This window comes from Pantherophis guttatus, chromosome 2 (assembly GCF_059756535.1).
Source record: "Pantherophis guttatus breed Tessera chromosome 2, ASM5975653v1, whole genome shotgun sequence".
NCBI lineage: Eukaryota > Metazoa > Chordata > Lepidosauria > Squamata > Colubridae > Pantherophis > Pantherophis guttatus.
Genome location: NC_142064.1, coordinates 176,748,474 through 176,770,418, shown reverse-complemented (window position 1 = coordinate 176,770,418; position 21,945 = coordinate 176,748,474). Strand labels below are relative to the sequence as shown.

Genomic DNA, 21,945 nt, shown 5'->3' with positions numbered 1-21,945 from the left:
CCATGAACAGAATTTCTTACTTCTTGTTCTTTGCCTCAAAGCACTTCTTAAAGTCAAGTGTAACACGCTACTGGTTTAATATGCAAGACAGACTTTAGTTGATTCTCTAAGCCAGAAATCTTTGCAAATGAGGTAATGTGTGATAGGCATGTACTAATGTTGTGGATTTAATAAGACAAACACAACTTTTAGATTAATCAGAGACAGATTTTATATATTGCGCAATAGGTTCAAGGCTCTGTACATGAAGCGTTGAACAGACAGAAATTAGGTACAATGGTTTTATACCCTTCTAGACAAAGGATTCTGTTAACTCAGCAATTCATATGGTCATATACATTTATCATTTTTAATTGACATTTCCTAATTACAGAGTTTCTTTGCAAACAGTTATAATTCTTTTTGTAGATTACTGAAGCAGATTCAAATCATCTTTTGACGATGGACAACTTTTAACTCATGTGGATCCCCTTGACCTAACCAACCTTTAAGTTGTATGTCATTAGAATGTTCCTCTCTTGACAACTTAGAGGCCTCCTAGAGGAACCAATTGGCTGAGTTTGTACTTTTTCCAACCGGATGCATTGCTTTTTAGAATAGAGTGAATAGAAAGTTATCCAGTGGTCATCTATCAGAGCCCGCTTCATTACATTACTAAAAAGCCATGGGAAATATGCGTAAAAACGGCATGCTCAAACTTGCCACCCAGTTCAAAGTAGGTTGCGTTAATGCAGATAAAAAGGAACCTGGTGAGCTTTTATATCCAATTGAAAGTGAAATTGAAATCTAATTTCTTACGGCCTTAAGCTTTTACTTATTTGAAACTGTTGAAGGAAGGTTGCAATCTGATTGCTCTCAAGATATTTGTAGCTCTAAACTAAATTTACTTTGTATTAACTAGCTTCCAGAAACTGCACAGTAAAATCTGAAAGACAAGCCATCACAAGTTTGAAATTATTATCACTATAGATGTTTGTTTTTATGCTATTTTTTTCCCCATTTGCTGCCCAGAGTCACTTCTTGTAAGATGGATGGCCATAAATGTATTTATTGCATATCCAGAGGTCAGCCTTCAGCATGTTGAAAATATATATCACATCCAGTCCTGGAGAGATCCTTACTACAAAGGCTTCTTGTGAGTCCTTATGGAAATGTAATTAGTTCCACAGTGAAGTTAGTAATAAATTTAGCATCATCAGTATTGTGAAAAGAAAGAATTTCCCCAGGGTAGTCAAATTGAGGATGTGGGAAAAATTGCCTTGTTTGTTTGTTTGTTTGTTTTATTGATGGAAGCTGTTTGGCTTCCCACTTTGCTGTCTACAGAATAAGACCTAGATAACAAATAGAAAACTAAAGGATATAACAGTTACATACAGTTAACAGTTACATACAAAATTAAAATATGATTCAGGAAAGCATCTAGTAATTGTGAGTTCCACACATTTCTTTTAATAAAATGAAGGCTCATTTTATTTACTAATAAAACCAATTACTATTATGACCCAATACAAATAATATTTAAAATCAGAATCATACATAGCTAATTCAGAAGCAAAAAATATAAATTAGCATGGTAAATTTTTAAAAAAATGAAATTATGAGCTGCATGTTTGAAGACTAAGCACTAGGAGTTTGTCTTGATATATATGCTCTCAATGTACATAAAAGTTACATCATTGAAGCAACTCTTTCAATTTCTAAAACACTGTACAAAAGTCAAAAGTTTAACTATGTAACATATCCTGTGTATGCATCTAAAGAAGTTTCACTTAGGTCTTTTATACGGAGTCGAGTCGGCAAGAAAAACTACCAGGCTTTCACTTAAATGTTTGATAATTGTGCTCTATTGATATTTTTAGAATTGCTGTGCCCATTTGCGTTTTAGATAATTTAAAAGTACTAATTACTTGCTTTATTAATATATATATATATATATATTTAAAGACAACTTTCTATTGTAGAAATATAGATTGGAGCACACAACGCAGTAGACAACACTTTCTTGGAAAGATGAATCTCTCAAGTGTCAATTTGTTCTTTATCAGTGTAGAACAGCTTGATTTTTGTTTCTGTTACCTGTTAAATAAATAAGAAGTTAATTGAAATTATAATTACAGAAGATTTAATATTATTGCATTTCTGATCTGTTCAATAACTGGAATTACTGCCACCAATTAGTTAATTAAGCATCAATAAAACAATAAATACATTGATACTGCTAAAAAGAATAAACATATTAAAGCTACTCTGCTGGTTGATGTATACAGGGCCAAGTTGTTAATATTTATGGAAGATAGTTATAAGTACTCACTTTCTTTAAAAGGTGTTTTGGGAGCAACATTTTCCTTGCTAGGATGCTCAAAAGCTTTAGAAGGATCAAACCGTTTAACACCTTGAATTTCATTAATTTGATCTTGGAGTTCTTCCCTTGCTTGTTTTTCCTTTGCTACTTGGGCACGCAACCTTAATAAGTCCTAAAAGAAAACATCCAAATTCAAGATAAATTCCATATATTGCAAACATGACAATATATGTCCCCTGATCAATTCCACCAAAAAGCTGAGTGGTATTGTTGAGGGTTCAAAACACTCATGACATGAATCTTTCATTTCTCATATCTCTATCACATATCAAAACTGCCATGTTCTAATCCAAACAAATGTTTTTGAGCCAGTTTTTGCAAATTTTGTGGTTAGCAAGAAACAAATTTTGTGGTTAGCAAGAAGCAAATTTTGTGGTTAGCAAGAAGCTAAGAGTAGGTATTTGCTTAGATTTATAAGAAAGGTTCATATAATAGGAGAAAGGAGTGGCTAAATCTTTAGTTCAAAGAACAAAAGATTTTTCTTTCTTATCAAATAAATCTAGGGAAGAAAGGGAAAAATATTCATAGTAGAATGCATGCAATTTATGTTTGAAGCTGAGAACTATAGACTGTTTTATTTTCCTGAGTTTTATCAGCCTAAATTTTGTCTAGTCCTATTATATTGTACTATCTATATATAGAAGACGTGGTTCTTGATTATCACTTTCTCCCTTCCAAACTCAATCCACAGTTTCAGGCATATATTATGAACTGTTCAATTTCCTGATGGATAGATTCCCCATCCCTTTTTTTTGTTTCTGTTGTTCTTCACATGGCTAGTGTTTGACAATTCAAGGCATATGTTTTTTTGTTCAGCAAATGTTACTAGCTACTATGCTACAGCTACTATGTTGCTGTCTTGATCCTCTTTTTTCTACTTACTTCTACCAATAGTGGGTTTTATCACCAATAAAGTTCCATAAATGTTGGCTTTACTCCCTGCTAATTGATGGGGATGGAATGAAACACTACCTTCAACATATGTTTGATTGTTTCATAGCTGCTTAACATATAGTTGTTCAATTATATATTAGGAACCTGGTAGCACAATAGTTAGAATGTAGTATTGCAGGCTAACTTTGCCCTCAGTCTGAAGTTCGATCCTGATGGGGCTCAAAGCTGATTCAGCCTTCCATCCTTCTGAGATTCATAAAATGAGGACCCAGATTGTTGGTGCCATTATGCTGACATTGTAAAACAATGGAGTAAATAAACCCTGTTGCTACGTGCTATTGCTAAACAAATGTTCTTTATTCACAAATGTCTCAATTTGACATCCTATTTTGAGTTTTCTCCCACCTTTAATAGACACATATAGAGGCACCTTGGTTATTTATCTATCTTTTGATATTTGTCTCTCCCTATCACAGGTAAACATAAATCTGTGTCCTTCATGGAGCAGCACAGACCTGTTTTAGTTGGGTGTTCTCTTCTTTCAGTTTCATTACATGTTTGATCTTCTGCTTCTGATTCTGATGGCCCAGCAACTTAGCATAAGCATCACTAATTTTGTTCAGTTCTTCTTGGGTTGCACCATGCTCATTTAGAAGGGCATTTCTCTCTGCCTCATATGCATCTAACTGTTGCTGAAATGCAAAGTAAAATATATCTTTGAATCATGACGACCAGCAAATCCCAACTGATGTCCCTGATTGACTCAACAGAATCCATAAAAATAGGATGAGGTGATCTCTTTCTCAGTTGTGCTACCCATTTCACCGTTCAGAAGGGCCTCCCAATCCCCGTATGGTACAATTATCAATGATGTAGGAAGAATTACTTTCCTGCACATGCTTGTGATGAAAAATTCTTTTACCCTCAGACTATATCTATGTTTAAATAATAACAACTGGAGAAGATAACAAAATACAAACACCTTCACATAGAAATAGAATGTTTGTGCCAAAGAAAATAAAGGTAGTACCAATGGTAAATAAGCTCTTTGAATACAATCCCAAAAGAACTGGAATATCAGTTGACTATCTTTGTTCAAAGTAGTGTCAAAAAATCACAAAATCACCATCAGTCAATTGCAAAAGGCAACTTTACTTGTAATAGCTTACATTCTGTGATTATATCTTTAACATTATGAACATCTGCCTATTCCAGGTCCTTGGGAAAAATTGGATAGGATAAAAATGCCAAATCCAGACTGAGCATCTGGTTGACTGTGCAACAAACCATAATAACCAATTCACTGCAAATGCCATCCATCAATACAGGGCATTTGTAGTATTAAAACCATGGGAGCATCCAAGACATAGTCAAAAATCCAGGTTGATTTTGGAGTTCCAAAGTAATATCAAAAACTGCCCAAACCCATCAGTGCTTATTAAGGACTAACCTGAAAAGGTTTTACTTTATTATACAGGTCTTCATAGAGCGCACGCCAAGTTTTTATATTCTTTTTGTAATCTGCTCCAATTTTTTCTGTAACGGTTTTCCTAGAAATAAAAAATATTGGATACGTTTTCTAATTAACTCTATTTATGCAGGCAGCCATTCTCTCTGGGACCACATTATTTTGGAACACAGCATGCCAATGGATGGGATAAGACAACGTTTTCACTTTTGGGGGGCTTTTTCTTCTTCTGATAACCTTTTGTCTGATATCACCTTTATTCTCCCCGCTTCCCTATTCTCTAGATGACAGCAAATGATAATTTTCATTTAATTAATATATATATATTTATCTTTATATGCCAAAGCTTTTCAAACCGGTTTATGATAAAATGTCTGGCTTTGGAAATTCTGCCAATTTTTGCTAAAGTACATAATCCCTTAATCTTAACTGTGATAATTTTAACTATATTCTACTAAATGTAATTTATATGTAAATTAAATCAAAATTAGTTTTTAATCTACTGTGCCATATTTTTGTCTGGGATTTGGGGAAAATAAGATCAATTAAAAGTCATTCAAAGGCCAACTTTATGTTTTACCTGGGGCGGGGGGGAGAGAGAGAAAAAAACAGGTATTCCTATCAAAGAGTCCCAGGTTGCTCACTGCTGCTCTAATGCCTAGAATGTGATTTATTTTTAAATGTGAACAGAACTCACATTCTTTTTCCCCCAAGACTCAAAAGTATTTTCATCTGAAGTTCCCACGCAAGACAGCTGAAACTCACCTTTCTATTTCCAGTTTTTTGTTCAGTTCTTCACTTTGCTGCTCCAGTTTGGCTTGTAGGTTAGCAATTTGCATAGTGCTTGATTCCTTGATTTTGTCTATTTCTGCATCTTTTAGTGCTATTTTTGTTTGACTGTCAAGAAGCATCCTTAAAGGGAGAAGAAAAATGAGAAATTCTCAATAATTTTAAGCATGGTTGGAAATTGGCAAAGTTTTAGTCTAAAAAAAGAATGTGCTACATGTTATGCCATCAATGGGCAAAAGGTAGGTCGATCTCTAGATCAGAAAACAATAAAAATCCCACTGTCTAAATTATACTGCTAAAATTAATATAGCTCAAGTATTGGAAAACATCTTTCCAGAAAAACTTTCTGGTTGAATCAAGACAGAAAATCTTCCCCAAGTAGTTTATTCCCTTTTAAACTAATCCAAAATAAACTTGATAGAAATTAGAATTTCCTATAAACTAGCATTTTGATGGAAACTACACAATTCTAAAGCAGTCAGAAAACAGAACACAACAGAAGAAAATATTGGCGAGAAAGTCCCAATCATAGTCATAGCAGTTTGACAATAGAATCAGTTTGGAAAAGAGAAATGTGAGTCTCTCTTCACTGAATACATAATGGAGATTGGGTATCCAATTGTCACTGACACTAATTTGAATTCCTATATAAAGAAAGTTTTGGACTTGATGAGCTAAACTGTCTCTTTCAATTATCTGATTCTATAAATGCCACAAAACACCAAGTACAGTCTTTGTAGTCAAATCATCTCAGCAAAATTTCCCAACTGTCCATACCTCATACAATCTTCTTTCGCCTGGTCTTTAGCATGCTGTTCTTCTTGCATTGCATGAGTCGCATTCTGGACTGTCCTATTCATCTCAGTTAATCTCTCCTGCAAAACAGCTTTGTCTTGTTTCAGGCATGTAATCTCTTCAGTCATGCAGACTTTGTAACTAAGAAAAAATTTAAAAGTTTACATTTCTTTTGACTTGTGCATAGTACTCTTAACCTCCATCATCTTTATGCTAAACTTTTACCCACCATCCAAATACAAAGGGTTATCCCAAAGCTCATGTATGACAGGTTGTACTAAGAGAGAGAAACAATAGAGCTTATTCATTTTTAAAATGAAATTTGTTCACTTCAGTGAGCCTTTGCTACTTAAAGCAAGGAAACACAGTACAAGCTATTGATTCCTCTGTTTCTATATAGTCACTCTGAAACAGATGACTACTTCCAGACTATGGAAAGACAAGAGTTCCCAATACCAAACAAATAAGACCCTTCCAATCCTTCTATGCCCCATGGTACTGGCATACTTTTCAAATTCAGTGGCAGTCTCTCCAAATTTAAACTGGAGCTGGTTGTATTCCTCTTGAAGCTTTTCAATGATATTCTTGTGTGATGCAGCCATTTCGTCCAACTCTGCACTTTTCCTACACAAAGTAATAATATTCAACAGTTAATATTTTAGCACTCCAAAATCCACTGATTGAACTGGAAACTACAAACAGAGCATAAGGGAGTAGGATTATTCTTTTAAATTGGATTTAATTAGTTCTCACTTAAATGGAGGGGAATGGAAGACCTCTAGAAATTTCTATTTCCAGCCACAAATAGCTTGAAACATTTGGGCAATATAGAATTAAGGGTAGAAAAGACAATACAAAATCTTTTGACTCATCCTTAATTTTCAATAATCTGTTTAATTTAAACCAAAAAAGTTGACATGATTATTTCTTACTCACACATTTATTCATTTTCTTTTCCTGTCATATAAAACTTTACACTTTGGTAACAACTTTGGGAATCTCTGGAGACACACCTGGGATCACAAGCCATGCACTACTGGACTACATTGTCTACATTTATGAAAAGGGCATTATCCATTAGTTCATGGCCATACTTCTGCTTGTTCAATGGGAAAATTATGTTCCTTCTTAGCACAGATACTCTCCAAAGGGAATTTGAACATTCAGAAGAGATCTGAGAATACAGGCTTCAAGAAAGAAATCTATTCTATAATCCTATTAGCTAATTGACACAGATAATTTCAATAGGAGCCTGCTTTTCTACAAACCTTTGCAGTTTTGTTTCCAGCTTTGATAACTCCTCATTTTGGGATTCATTAACCTGTTCCAAATGCTTTAAAAGCTTCTCAACTTTAGCTTCTTTAGTGTGCAATTTATCCAGCTCATCCATGGCTTCTTTCAATTCTGTCTTTAGTATATCTCTCTCTTTAGCTACCTCCTCTTGGAATTTAAGTAACTTCTGATGCATATCAGCTGAAGTTTCCTGAAGTGTCAACAAAATACAAATAAAATATGGCCATTAACAACAAGTTTTCCTTCCACCTGAAAAATATAATATTTAACAGAAGGAATGAAACAAGAACTTGTAACCTTCACGTGTGGCAATTTACTCAGACTTCCCATTTACCATATTTTTTGGAATATAAGTCGCACCCCCCCCCTCCCAAAGCGGGTGAAAATGCTGAATTTTACACATTTATAAACAAACACAACAAACCTTTAGTTATCTTAATCTTTTTTTTTACCTTAAAAATCTTTTGTTGCTTTTGGAGCTCCTGTTCTTCTATAGAAAGTTTTTCTTTTAAGCATTGTATCTCAGCATTCATAACTTGCTCCTTTTCTTCATATTCATGGACGCATTTCTCTAAATGAGAACTTTGCTTTTTACATAAGAACTTATATACACATTTATAATTCTATTGACATTTTCATATATTTTCTACATTCCTTGATTATTTTTACTATTACAGGAAAATCTGATAGTTTAGGCTTCTCCCCATAAACTGTTTCATAATAACATATTATTAGAGCCCATTGAATACCATCTGAACTTAGAAGCTCTCAAACCTGAATTATTTCTTAGAAATGCAACTGACAGAGCAAAAGTGATTTCCAGAGTGGGTTTTTAAATATTTTTCTTCTTTAAAAATCCCAGTAAATGATTGAACATTTTCTATTCAAGCTGCTAGGATCCATTAAAATAGCAACACTTTTTAGAGCACTCTCTAAATTTTTATATCATCCTATTAAAGGCAAAAAGAGTACATTTCTTGGCACAACTTCTTAAAAGATTTTTTTTCTGTTGTATACAGAATATATAACTTAGATGTGAAAAAAGCACCTAAGTGTTTTGTAGGCTCTGTCCTGATTTAGCAATGCCCTGATTATGTAGAAATTATATGCACAAAGTTTCCAGTAGTTCCATCTGCCTTTGGAATATCAATTTAGGCTCCCTTTCTTCTTAATCTTCCCATTTCCCTAACCCAGTATTTCTCAAATGTAGCAACTTTAAGATGTGTGGACTTTAGTTCCCAGAATTTCCCAGCCAGCAACACTCTATCATTCAAGCAAAGCTGGAATTCTGGGAGTTGAAGTCCATGTGTCTTAAAACTGCCAAGGCTGAGAAACACTGCCCTAAGCTATTATAGAAAGATGCAGGTAGAAGAAAGAAAGTTGATGTGATGCTAAACGGAGGCCATAGAAAGGACAAATATTTAATAATCAATGTTAATGGAAAGGCTAATGGATTCCATCTTTAGAGTTAGAAAACTGAATGCATAAGCATGCATGTTGGTAATCTGATTCCCTTAAGAAATCAATATAGAACCCATTTCATTAACTTCTAAGGAACATGATAAGAACTCATGTTACAACTTTTCAATATTTTGAATAGTACTTTAAGCACCTAACTATATGTTGCTTAATATATTCCAAAAGCACAGGTAGATGCATTTTCCTTAAATCCCTTTCTAGTTAACATAGAACAGCCCACTGCACTGAGGGAGTTGGGATGAAGCAAGTCAGTATAAAAAAAATCTTCTGACATATATTCCTGTTATAATCTATATTAGTATGCAACCCAGTTAAAGCAGAAAAATATTGCTCTCAAGATAGTATTTGCTTGGAGATCAGACATTATCATCTAGTAATTCTTTCATCTAATAATAGGTCATATGATTTTCATTTGTCATGATGGGAAGAAAGAAAATATTTCTCAGCCAAGCTTAGAAATAGTTTTGATTCTAAATCCTAACAAATGGTTTATTTTGTTGTACAGTAATAGTAAACTATATATTTGGAATTACCTTTCTGTTCCTCAAGTATTTTGCACTTTCCATTCAGTTCTTCAGTTTGTGTAGATAGCATAGTTTCTTTCAGATGAAGAGTACTTTCCAATGTTTCAATGTCCTTGTTTTTAGATTCTATTATTTCTTGTAGTTGGACAATATGCAGCTTGTATTTATCATCATCTTGTTCTGCAACATTACTGTTAGAATGAAAGAAAAATCACACTAGTTTTGTCATTATATTTTACTATATGGTTGGTGAAATAAGTATATTCCAGCTCATTTTCTTCTGTATAATATACAAATTAATTGGAGGGGGTCTTATTTATTGTAACTTCTTTTAAAGTAATCTCTTCCGAAAAGTAGTCAAGCAGTAATAGCCATATATAACCACTGAAGATAAATCACAGTATCTTCCTTCTATATCACACAGCCTTTTGCTTCCAGTTGAAGTTTAGATTATATCTGTTCCCAGCCAATACTTTCACTGACTCTTCAGTTGCATTGTATGCAGTAAGATGAGTGGCATCAAGCATCACAAAACAATTTCACAAACATGAAAATTAATTGGTCAAAAATAAGTTAAAATGATCAAAATCAGAGGTCCTATCTGATCTTAGTTTGAATTTAGTGCTTTGCAGGCTGAAATCTTAAAAGATTTAAGAGATTTCATGTGAAAACATTGACATATTTGACAATTCCCATAAAGTGATAATCAGTAAAGACGGATGGTTAAATGGACAGGTTTTCTGTTCTGAATTTCTGCAGAACTGATTTTCAGGAACAGAGAACTAAAATAATTACTTTAATCAGTTTACTTTTCTGCTGTCCTTGAGGGGTTCAAGATACATGTAGCCTTATATAAATTATTCTTTTGAAGGGAGAAATGTGAATGCATGCCTCCTATTGTTTTTACATGCATATCTAGCAATATCAATTTAATCTCTGCCCACTATACAAGTTTAGAATTAAACATTTAGCTAGCAAGGATTTATTGCCAGTAACCAATATTAATTGATAATATTTGCTACATCCCCCATGGTTCCATACACCATATTAGAATGTTAGGATAGCCATTTTGGTAACTGGAGATTCATCCATCACATGTACAACTGTAGCTTGAGAAAATCAGGGTTTGTAAGCAATGTGCCTATCTATAATTTTCATTCATTTAACATGTCTAGACATACAAATATTTAAATATACTTCTATTAGTAGATAGAGAACAAGCCTCATAATTTTTATACAACACGGCTTGTCTAAAATTAGGATTGCATATGCATACTAGACTTACCCAAGTTCTACAATACATTCCAGGAGTTTCTCCGAGTCATATTTCTCTTCTGCTGGCCTTTCTGTTTCTATTCTGAAATAAAGTTTGATCAGAGTATTAAATTTTAGAAAAAGGACACAATATATCTCAAGCCTCAAGCAGGCAAAAAAAGATACTTGTATTTAATTAACACCTTGTCAGGATTGAGCTGGTCTGTTCTTCCCTATCCAGAACCAAACAGCCTCCAGCCACAGATTCAGTAGCTCAGCAGTTTCTCAAGTCCAACTCAGAGAGAGATGAAGCTGGGTACCAATAGCATACTAAGGATATCAAACCTAAAATACATTCTTACCAAACTACTTTCATTGAAGTTAATAAAAATAGCTGGTACATGACAATTTGAGATAACTTACAATTTTTCGGGCTGGGCTAGTTTTTCCTCCACAGTTCCTTGGACCACATTTAGTTTAATTTTCATGTCTCCATTTTTAACAGGAACCATCTAAAATTGCATCAACAAACAGTGGCTTATTATGAGAGGAACTATGACTGTCCTAAACTTTCTTTAAGCCAGGAAAAGGTATGAAAAATAAAATAACCTTTTTAGTTATAATTCTAACTCATATTCTCTAGTGAAAACTATAGGCCTAACATACTATCTTGTGATACTTGCAAATTTTTAAAGTGAGAAAATGTAATCCACATTGGTAATATACATATCTTTTTCACATTCATTTTGCTCCTAAACTTCATTAATTCTAAATAGAGATTGTGCATTTTCTTCTGGGTTCCATCTTCAAAACACTTAAAAATGACAGAAGGCAGAGCAAGTCAGTTTTATTATTAAATTTAAATTATTAAAATTGACTTCAGAAATTATACAAGAAAACATGACTTTGACATATCTGGTTCCAGTAGAAAAAGATAACCCTATGCCTAATTCAGAAATCCTTTTTGTTCCCAGATACAGTCTTAAACATACTCTGGATTCTCCACTGGAGATAAATGAGGTTTAAGTTATCATAATACAGGTAGTCCTCGACTCGCAATTCATTTAGTGACTGTTCAAAGTTACAATGGCACTGAAAAAATGAATTATGACCATTTTGCACTTACAACTGTTGTAGCATCCCCATGGTCACATGATCAAAATTTAGAATACTTAGCAACTGACTCATATTTATGATTGCAGTGTCCCAAGGTCATGTGATCACCTTTTATCACCTTCTGACAAGCAAAGCCAGATTCACTTAACAACCATATTACTAACTTAACTGCAGTGATTCACTTAAGAACTGTGGCAAGAAAGGTGGTAAAATGGGGGCAAAACTCACTTAACAAATGTTTTACTTAGCAACAGAAATATTGGGCTCAACTGTGGTCATAAGTCGAGGACTACTATACTTAAGATGTACCTAAGTGATACCAATATTTCATGAAGATACTCCACTACATGTCAATATAAAACCTTTCCTTTAAATTCAAAGTAGAAGCAAAAAGAAAATATACACTATGCTCAGGGCTAGTATACTGTATACATAACATGTGCAACTACTTGCATGGAATAATCACTGCATATATCAGTGTCGCAAGCACTCTATTTTTTTTAACCTTATTCATGGGGGTACTTGAACATTTCTTTCTGATTTCTCTTAGTTTTTTTAAACTGAATTGCTGGGAGTGGCAGATACCTCAACTGATTATGTTTTCTGCTCTGAATTTCTCCGCCACTCTGAAGTCTCCCTGGCTGTGCCAGCACAGTCTGAAACAATTTCAATAGGAAGAGTTCATTTATGCTCCTTCCCCTTGGAGTTACAGAAAGCCACGAAAACTCCAGACTGCTGTAGAAGTTGTGGCATGAAAAAGAAAGCAGGCACTCCAAATTCCTTGGCCAAACGTATGAAGGATGAGAAAAACTTATCTCATCCAAATCTGTGATAACTGATGAGCTACCAAATAACAGAATAATAGAGTTGGAAGGGACCTTAGAGGTCTTATATTCCAATCCCCTGCTTAACCAGGAAACCCTATACCATTTCAGATAAATGGTTGTCCAATCCCTTCTTAAAAATCTCCAGTGTTGGAGCACTCACAATTTCTGGAGGAAACTCGTTCCACTGATTAATTGTTCTGTCAGGAAATTTCTCCTTAGTTCTAGGTTGTTCTCTCCTTGATTAGTTTCCATTCATTGCTTCTTATCCTGTCTGCAGGTGCTTTGGAGAATAGATTGACCACCTCTCCTTGTGGCAGCCCCTCAAATATTGGAACACTGTTATCAGATCATCCCAAGTTCTTTTTTTTCCATTAAACTAGATATACCCAATTCCTTCAACTTTATATGTTTTAGCTTCCAGTCCCCTAATCATCTTTGTTGCTCTTCTCTACCCTGTTTCCAGAGTCTCAACATCTTTTTTATATTATGGTGACCAAAACTGGATGAAGTATTCCAAAGGTGGTCTTAAAAACAAACCCTCTTTCATGACTTAATATGAATACAAACATGCATAAGTTTGCCACACAGCATTATTACCATAATACTCTAATAGAAGAAATGACTTTCACTTGTGTATTTTAAGTGTGCAGATACTCCTCGCTTAACAACCACAATTGGAACACTGTCGGAAAATTAAGTGAGACATTATTTGACGATAACAAACGTATGACCTCACTTTCACTCTGATTGTTAAGCAAACTCACCACAACAATTGAGACATACAACCGCGACTTGCGATTTTACTCTTCTTCGTTGAGTCTGCTTGTTGGAAATTTGGCTGCAAAGCTCATAAATGATAATCATGTGACTGCAGGACACTATGATGATAAGCAAAGTTGACTGCATGACCACAGGGACACTGTGACAGTCATAAGTGCAAGGAATGGTTGTTACTTTTATAACACCATTGTAACTTTAAATGGTAACTAAAACGAACAGTTGTTAACCAAGGGTTACCTATATAAAACATCTATCTTCACAGAATTACAGACCATTACATATCTATACTACATTACATTTTATCTTCTAACTATAAATGCAGGAGCCCAGCATTACCCCACCCCCCAAAAAAGGTATTCTAATGCCTTTAAAGAGAACTATCGATATGCACCTTTGTTTTGAGCAAGTCATTGCTTTTTCTCAACTCCAAAAGCTGTTTTTCCAGAGAAGCAACATTTGCTAAAAGTGTGTTTTTCTCTCGGACTGCAGCAGACAGCTTTGATTCAGACTTGGCAAGATCTTCCTCCAGGGCTTGCAATTTTTTATGTTGCTGGGCACGTATTCCAATTAGTATCCGAATCTACTCAAACAGGATGAAATTAACTGAAACATTAGACAGAAAGCAAATTCATCCCTTTATATAGTTTAGCAAAAATTATTGCTAATTTATTGCTAATATAAAACCTATTTAAAACTATATCTATATATCTATATATCTATATCTATATACTATTGAATTTATTGCTAATATAAAACCACTGGACTGAAAGATTCCATTCCTACATGTTCATTGAAAGAAGCAACCATATATTTATTTGTAATATGCACCGCCTTCTCTGAATAATTTCAAAATAGCATATTTAAATCACAAAACACAGGTTAAATAAAACAAGAGAAATTAATTAATGTACTCCTACAAATAAAGATGTAAATTAAAGCATTTATAACATTCTCTTCAACTAGCGGCTAGTTTACGAAGTCTAACAATCAGACGGATTCTCCATCAAGTATCTGAAAACAATATGGAATTTTACTGATACCCTATTTGTTTATTAAATTTGTAGGCAACTCAACTCATAACATCTCTGGTCAGCATACAACACTGGTTCCGAAACTGGAGGTAAGGACTCTCAATGGTAATTTAGAAATATGGGGGTAATGGAGCAATTTGTCATTGTCTGTGAGTTGAGGATCCTTGGTGCTCTCTGTGCTTGCTTGTTTTCTTGTAGATGTTTCATTACCCAAACTTGTTTTCTTGTAGGCAACATCATCAGTGCTAGTAAAGAGTGCAGTTTACTGTCAGTTTATATAGCCATCAATAGACACATATACATTAACAACATCTATGGACTATGCAAGAGACAAACAACCGGCCAAAAAGACTAAAGCACCTCTTCACCAGCAATCAGCACCCAGATCAGCAAAGATTAATTCCATATCAGACCAACAATCAAGTAAACAATGCCCCAATCAAGAAACTGCCAAAGAAACCAACAGTAAACAGCCCAACCAAAGAATCTCTAATATAAATTGACAACAAACCACATTCTTTACTAGCACTGATGATATTCCCTAACTTGGGTAATGAAACACCTGTAAGAAAACAAGCAAGCTCAGAGAACACAAAGGGCCCCTCATTTCAACCCTAAACTACAAATATCCTCCTTTATTGGTATAACAGAGTTGTCTTTTTTGTGGGAGTAATGACATTGTTCAAAACCAGAAAAACAACTAATTGGGTCAACAGTTTAAGAATTCCTGGCATACAAGATAAAAACATATAGTTAAGACAAAAAACTATAAGCCCACTCTGCACAGCTAGCTTATTGATTAAGATGTATCATCAACTAATGTGTTGATTCCACATTAGACTTAAAATAATGTTGATTCATACCTCCTTTTCCAGCTCTTTTTGCTTTTTCAGTTCTTTAATGGCAATCAGACTCTTGTCAGACTTTCTTCCTAAGCTTTTTGGCTTTAAATTCAAGACATACAAAACTAAAATTAAAACTCTGCAAGTTTGCTTCATAAAGTTACTGAAAGATAGAAATGAGATTTTGCTTTCACGTTTTATGAAAACAACATTTAAAAGTATAAATGCAGCTTCAATGGCCACACAGCTGAGAAACACACAATTGCTGGGAAATCATACCGTAGATGCATAGTTACACATCTTTAATGACATATGGTGAAAATACTTTGAAAAACAGTTTAGCAAATTTTAAATTATTCAGTTTAATATGTGGGTTTGGAAAACCCACCACACCTCCATACAACAATTGGCATTGTCATAATTACCGTGTTTCCCCAAAAATAAGACCCTTCTTATATTTTTTTGAACCCTGAAATTTATTTATTTTATTTTATTTGATTTCTATACCGCCCTACTCCCGAAGGACTCAGGGCGGTGCACAGCCAAACAATAAAACACATACATACAAAATTTAAAAGTAGAATAAAATCAAATTAAATAATCTTGGCCCCGACAAACTTAAAACCCCAAACTTTTAAAACCAATTTAAAATTGAATGTATAAAATACTAAAAGATGTTTAAAAATTAAAAATCTTTTATAAAAGAGGGGGAAAATTAGGCCAGGCCCGCCTGGTGAAATAGTAAGGTCTTTAAAGCGTGGCGGAAGGTGCGCAGATCCGGGATCCTCCGTATCTCTGGGGGGAGCTCGTTCCAGATAGTAGGTGCCCCCACAGAGAAGGCTCTCCCCCTGGGGGCCGCCGGTCGGCATTGTTTGGCTGACGGCACCCGGAGGAGCCTCTCTCTATGGGAGCGTACTGGCCGGTGGGAGGCTATTGGTGGTAGTAGGCGGTCCCTGAAATAAGCGCTTGGCCTTATTGCCATGCGATCAAAAGCCCGATTGGGCTTATTATCAGAGCATGTCTTATTTTGGGGGAAACAGGGTATTACAATGCCAAATTCTGTCTCCTTTAATGTGACTAACAGTTTGCTTAACTTTTAGATATTACATATTCTACTGTAAATTTTAAAAACTCCTACTTAGAAAAAAAAAGATCTTTCACTCTCTACAAAATAATGTTAATGGTACAAGAAGAATATGACTCTTACTCTTGCACCGAGAGATGGAAGCTTTCTTGTAGTTGCTGGGGAAGGCATGGGTTTCATGTTGTTTGAATTTGGCTGGACTCCTCCATCTTCTACAAAAATATAAAATAAGAGGTTTCATTCTCCATACTAAAAAATGTAATTTCTTCCAAATATATTTCAAAGCTATTAACTCAATCCAAACACTAGAAAATAGAGACACTTTATACAGAAAGCTTGAAATAGAAAATCAGGCACATTATCTATTTGACTTCCAAATGTTCCAAATCAATGGTGTATGTAACAAGCACCACTTAGCAATGATGTCATTTCAAAAAGTTAACATTATCATTTGCCCCATTTCTATGCTCCATGAAAGCTTACATGCCAAATGTAAGCATATTAACAGTTTTATAATGAGATTAATGTGAATCCCAAAGAGAAATGTTAACTTGTTAAATGCATAATTCCTGTAAATATAGGATTTCATTTTCTTAAGCTATTTGGAGTCTTCCAGCTAAAAAGACCAAAGAGACTGCTTTATTTTAACAAAATTATGTTAAATGTGAACTGGCAGAATAGAAATGCTGGAGTTAGGCAGGGAAACACATACACATATTTTTGCAAGATTTGGTTTAGTAAACTAAGATCAGTTGAATACAGTTACAGTAAAATGAAAATGTAATTTTTTTGTGTATGCAGGTGGTCCTCAACTTACAACCATAATTGAATCCAAAATTTCTGTCGCTAAGTAAGAAATTTGTTAAGTGAGTTTTGCCCAATTTTATGACCTTTGTTGCCACAGTTGCTAAGTGAATCAGTACAGGTGTTAAATTATTAACATGGTTGTTAAGTGAATCTGGCTTCCCCATTGACTTTGCTTGTCAGAAGATTAGAAAAGGTGATCACATGAGCTGGAACTGTCAAATATGAGTCTGAATTTTGATCATGTGACCATAGCGAGGCTGCAACAGTCGTAAATGTGAAAAATGATCATAAGTCATTTTTTTCAGTGCCATTGTAACTCAAATGGTCACTAAATGAATTGTTGTTAAGTCAAGGATTACCTTATTTAAAAGTAGAATAGTCAAACATAAACAGTTATTTATATAAGACACATAGTTAAGGGTGCTAATACTATTTAGAATCATTTCAGCAATTTCAAATTTAAAAAATAAATGCCAATTATGTCGTATTTTTTTTTTAAAAAAAATTAAATTACTCACTGTACTGTTACATAGTGCATTCTGAATTTTGTTGTTTTCATATTATTTCACTGTCAGGTTGCTAACTAGCTGTGGATGAACTTGTTTATCTCTATCCCATTCTATCTCTTGAGCTTAAGAAACAACAATCTTGACGTAAGGTTGCCAACTGATCAAGTTAGACACTGCATTGAGCCTCATTTTGCCACTCACTGCTTAATTCTTAGTTCCTAGAATTTGATAGGAAATAAGTCCTGCTATGTTTGCTAAGGGTTGTTACAGAGGAGATAAATCAGGAAAGATACCCCAGTGAATAAGGTGTTCTTCAACATTCAACTGCTACACATGATCAAACTGCAATGTAAATTAAAAGCAGACTATCTCCAGACACAAACAAGCAACTGTACATACAAGTAAAAAGCTGATGAAAAAACTTTGCAAAAGCCATTGCCATTCATAACCCAATTACTTACCCATCTGCATCTTGAATCGTTGAGACTTTTCAAAAGACACGGGTCCTTTTGATGGGTCTGAAGTTTTGATATCATAAGAGCCGGGTGGTGGGGCACAAGCTAGAGATGTGCGTAGGAGACAGATATTAATCAAAGTCAGAGCCCCAGTTACAATAAGTTTAATTACTTTTTTAAAAAAATAATCTATTAGAATGATTATATTTAACTTAAATTCATATTTATTTTGTGGGGTTTTTTTCCTTGTTTTCATGGTTCCACTAAATATAAAAGATACCTTTGAATATTTATGAACTCTTAATAAAATGCCCCCATCACAGGGAGAGAAGGTAAATTGTATCTGTTCCAAAAAATATAACTTGAGACTGAGGGAAGTCATCCTTCCTAGAAGAATGAAACATTTTGAGAAATATTTAAAAAGGCAGAATATTATATTTCCCCTAAAAGAGAAATGAAAATCTTAAGGGAGACAGAAACTCCCTGCTCCCAGCAGATATTTGGTGCCCATTAAGAAAGACTGAGGCAGCCTATCCACAAAACAAAAGACCTTCAGCTCCAGGATGATGGGATTATCCTTCAGGGAAAAGCCATTCAGCCACAATAGGAACTGCGCAGTAAGCCCCTTCAAGCTTCAACCAAGCCCAAGCTTCAACCAAGCTTGACTCAGAAAACCTACAAGGCTAGCTATGACTCCTACAGCAGCCAATAGCTTGCACATGAACAGCCTATATGGCTACTTAAGGAATAGATTAATGCCTCAGAAAGGAGAAAATGCCACCAAACTTAAGAGAGTGATAAGCATGTCTCAGTCTAACAATATACACAACTGAGATTTCACACATTATTGGGAACCCTGATTTCTTCCTTCAGAAGAAAGGTCATTTCGTTTGAAGATTTATTTTGTTAGCAATCTTGTATTCACAGCTAGAATACAAGATATTTCCTGAGATTTCAGCTACTAATGGTACATTCCAGGCCTCTGGAATGTGATTGCACAACTGCCAAGGATTGCATTGGATTTGTGATATTAAAACAACAGGAAACTCCCTATTATCTAGCTCTGACCTTGTCTTGGCTTGGAACTAATCAGGGTTATGTCTGATTACAACCTAAGTAGGAAACTTCAAGGAATATCAAAGCTGAGATTTTTTTTAAAAAAAATCCAGAATGCAATAACAAACCACTTGTAAAATGTTGCCATGAAATTAAATTCAGCTCAAAAGAGACAAATTTTTACCATCCTAAATTTCTAACTGGGCCTTTCATTATCGGTTACTATTGAACAAGATCAAACCTACATTGTACATTTCCATCTCTTTCCATTTAATTCCACTGCTCATGTGGACTGGAGAGGTGGGAAGGAACCTAATAACCATTGTTGCACCATTTCCAGAGCTGGACACACTAAAGCGTCCTATTGAAATGGATTTTTCTTTTTCTTTCTTTCTGACCTACCAGCAAATGAATTATCTGTTTGAGCTCTACTTTTTTCATGAGGTTTGCAATTGTTCACTGTGAAAATATGATGCAAAATAGATTTTTTTTAAAAAAATCTGTAGTTTATCATGGGATAAGCAGGCATCTCCTTTTTCAATCTTTTCACCTACTAACATTGATCATAGCACTATCCTAGTGCATTAGGGCCAAGCAATTCCAATTTTTTTTTTTCCAGCAATGCTTTAGTATCCTGTTCCTCTACAAGCCAATGGTAATGCTTGTTGGTGATAATGGGAGTTATAATCCACTTCATTAGGAAAGCTCTGGATTGGATACGGACATGATAGAGGAAGGAAATGGTGATTAACAGATTAACAAGGGACCTTATAGGTCATCTAGTCCAAACCCCCCCTCCCCCGCTCAAACAGGAGACCCTATACCATTTCTGACAAATGGCAGTCCAATCTTTTCTTGAAAGTCTCAAGTGATGAAGCTCCCACAACTTCCGAAGGCAAGCTGTTCCATTGGTTGATTGTTCTCACTGTCAGAAAGTTCCTCCTCATTTCTAGTTTGAATCTCTCCTTGTTCAGTTTCCATCCATTATTTCTTGTCTGGCGCTCAGGTGCTTTGACCCCCTCTGTGGCAGCCCCTCAAATATTGGAAGACTGCTATCATGTCTCCCCTGGTCCTTCTCTTCACTAGAATAGCCATGCCCAGTTCATGTAACCGTTCTTCATATGTTTTAGTCTCTAGTTCCCTAATCATCTTGGTTGCTCTCCTCTGCACTTTTTCTAGAGTCTCAACATCTTTTTTATAATGTGGTGACCAAAACTGGATGCAGTACTCTAGGTGTGGTCTTACTAGGGCAGGGGTCTGCAACCTTAAATACTCAAAGAGCCATTTGGACCCATTTCCCACAGTAAAGAAAACACCAGAAGCCACAAAACCTGGATGGGTGTGGCCAACTCGATGTCACTCACTTCCACCAGTCACATGACCCCTCCCCTAGTCACACCTACCCAGCCGGTCATTAGGGCAGAGAATTGGTTGTTAAAAAACACCAGGAACCACAAAACCCTTTTGACATCTGTCTCCCCTCCTCTCTTCCCCCTCTCTCTGTATCTCTGTCTCTGCCCTGGCTGTTTCTCCATCCCCCGCTGTCGCTCTTACTTCTTAGGCCAGGCGAGGAGTAACTGGGAGGCGAGGGGCGGGGCCGGCCAGTGGTAGGATCATCTAACAGGGAGCCACAGCAGAGGGCCCAAAGAGCCACATGTGGCTCCGGAGCCGCAGTTTGCTGACTCCTGCACTAGGGCTTTATAGAGTGGAATTAGTACCTCACTTGATCTTCATTGTATCCCTCTGTTAATGCAATTTAGGATTGCATTGGCTTTTTTAGCTGCACACTGCTGGCTCCTATTTAGCTGATTGTCCACTAAGACTCCAAGATCCCTCTCACAGTCACTGTGAGATAATAACTGTGATATAATAATGATACCCTAAACATGTCAAGAAGGTAACTTCGTGCAATTTACCATTCCTTTGGAAGGTTGCACAGAAGTGCAGCAAAGTAAGGCGGAAGGAGAGGTATAACACGTTACCGCGCATATTTTCCATCATGCTCGAAAAATATATTTTCAAAGATCTTTTTCTTCGGAAGAGCAACCACAGCCTCTGGAAAAACAAACCAAGCCCCAGCATGGCCCAGCACCCATTCACTTACTTGGTGCCTCATTGAAGCGCTTGATCGGAGCCTTCGGAAAAGACATAGCCAGTCCGCAGCTTCCCACAGCCAGAACGCCCAGAACAAATTCAAAAATTGAACAGGATCCCGCCCGCTTTCAGGCACGCCCGAATCAGCCAATCGGAGAATTCGACCAACCAGTTAGTCAACAAATCAGGTCTTCACGGTGGAGCATGCGCCGTAGGTGGCCGGATAGATAATTAGGTAATAGATCTTTAAGAAGTAATATAAGAGTATGATAATAAAGATTGCGAAGCTAGGCATGGTGCGATATGATTTTAGGCTCCCATACTGAGTGCAATGAAATGTGAACAGAAATGATTAACAGTTTGAGGTTGTAAAGTAAAATGAGTATTTAACATATTTTAGACCCGCTTTTTTTTTTCTCTTAAGGAAAAACTTCGGTTTTCAATAAAGCATTTTATGTTGTCAAATGTAAATGCATTTTATACTGT

General features: G+C 35.4%; 1 protein-coding gene across 1 annotated transcript; it reads right to left on the bottom strand.

Annotated features, from left to right (window-relative positions):
- Nucleotides 1–186: 186 nt before the first annotated feature.
- On the bottom strand, nt 187–21,583 carry HMMR (hyaluronan mediated motility receptor). Its single transcript, XM_034406258.3, has 17 exons — nt 21,470–21,583; nt 18,316–18,414; nt 16,662–16,750; nt 15,476–15,556; nt 13,973–14,161; nt 11,282–11,370; nt 10,890–10,961; nt 9,614–9,795; nt 8,054–8,172; nt 7,577–7,791; nt 6,816–6,932; nt 6,291–6,449; nt 5,490–5,636; nt 4,707–4,806; nt 3,772–3,948; nt 2,312–2,474; nt 187–2,076 (listed from the first exon to the last, which is right to left on the bottom strand). Exons 1-17 carry the CDS (start codon nt 21,513–21,515, stop codon nt 2,042–2,044), a joined length of 2,079 nt encoding a protein of 692 aa, XP_034262149.2. The 5' UTR covers nt 21,516–21,583; the 3' UTR covers nt 187–2,041.
- Between the last annotated feature and the right edge of the window lie 362 nt (nt 21,584–21,945).

Excerpts from the sequence above, each read along its gene's own strand:
- HMMR (XM_034406258.3), bottom strand. The coding sequence starts at position 21,515 with ATGTCTTTTCCGAAGGCTCCGATCAAGCGCTTCAATGAGGCACCAA. Across the intron at positions 8,173-9,613 it reads AATACTTGAGGAACAGAAAG|AGAAATGCGTCCATGAATAT; the intron begins GTAATTCCAAAT and ends GTTCTCATTTAG. Across the intron at positions 6,933-7,576 it reads CTGGAAACAAAACTGCAAAG|GAAAAGTGCAGAGTTGGACG; the intron begins GTTTGTAGAAAA and ends TACTTTGTGTAG.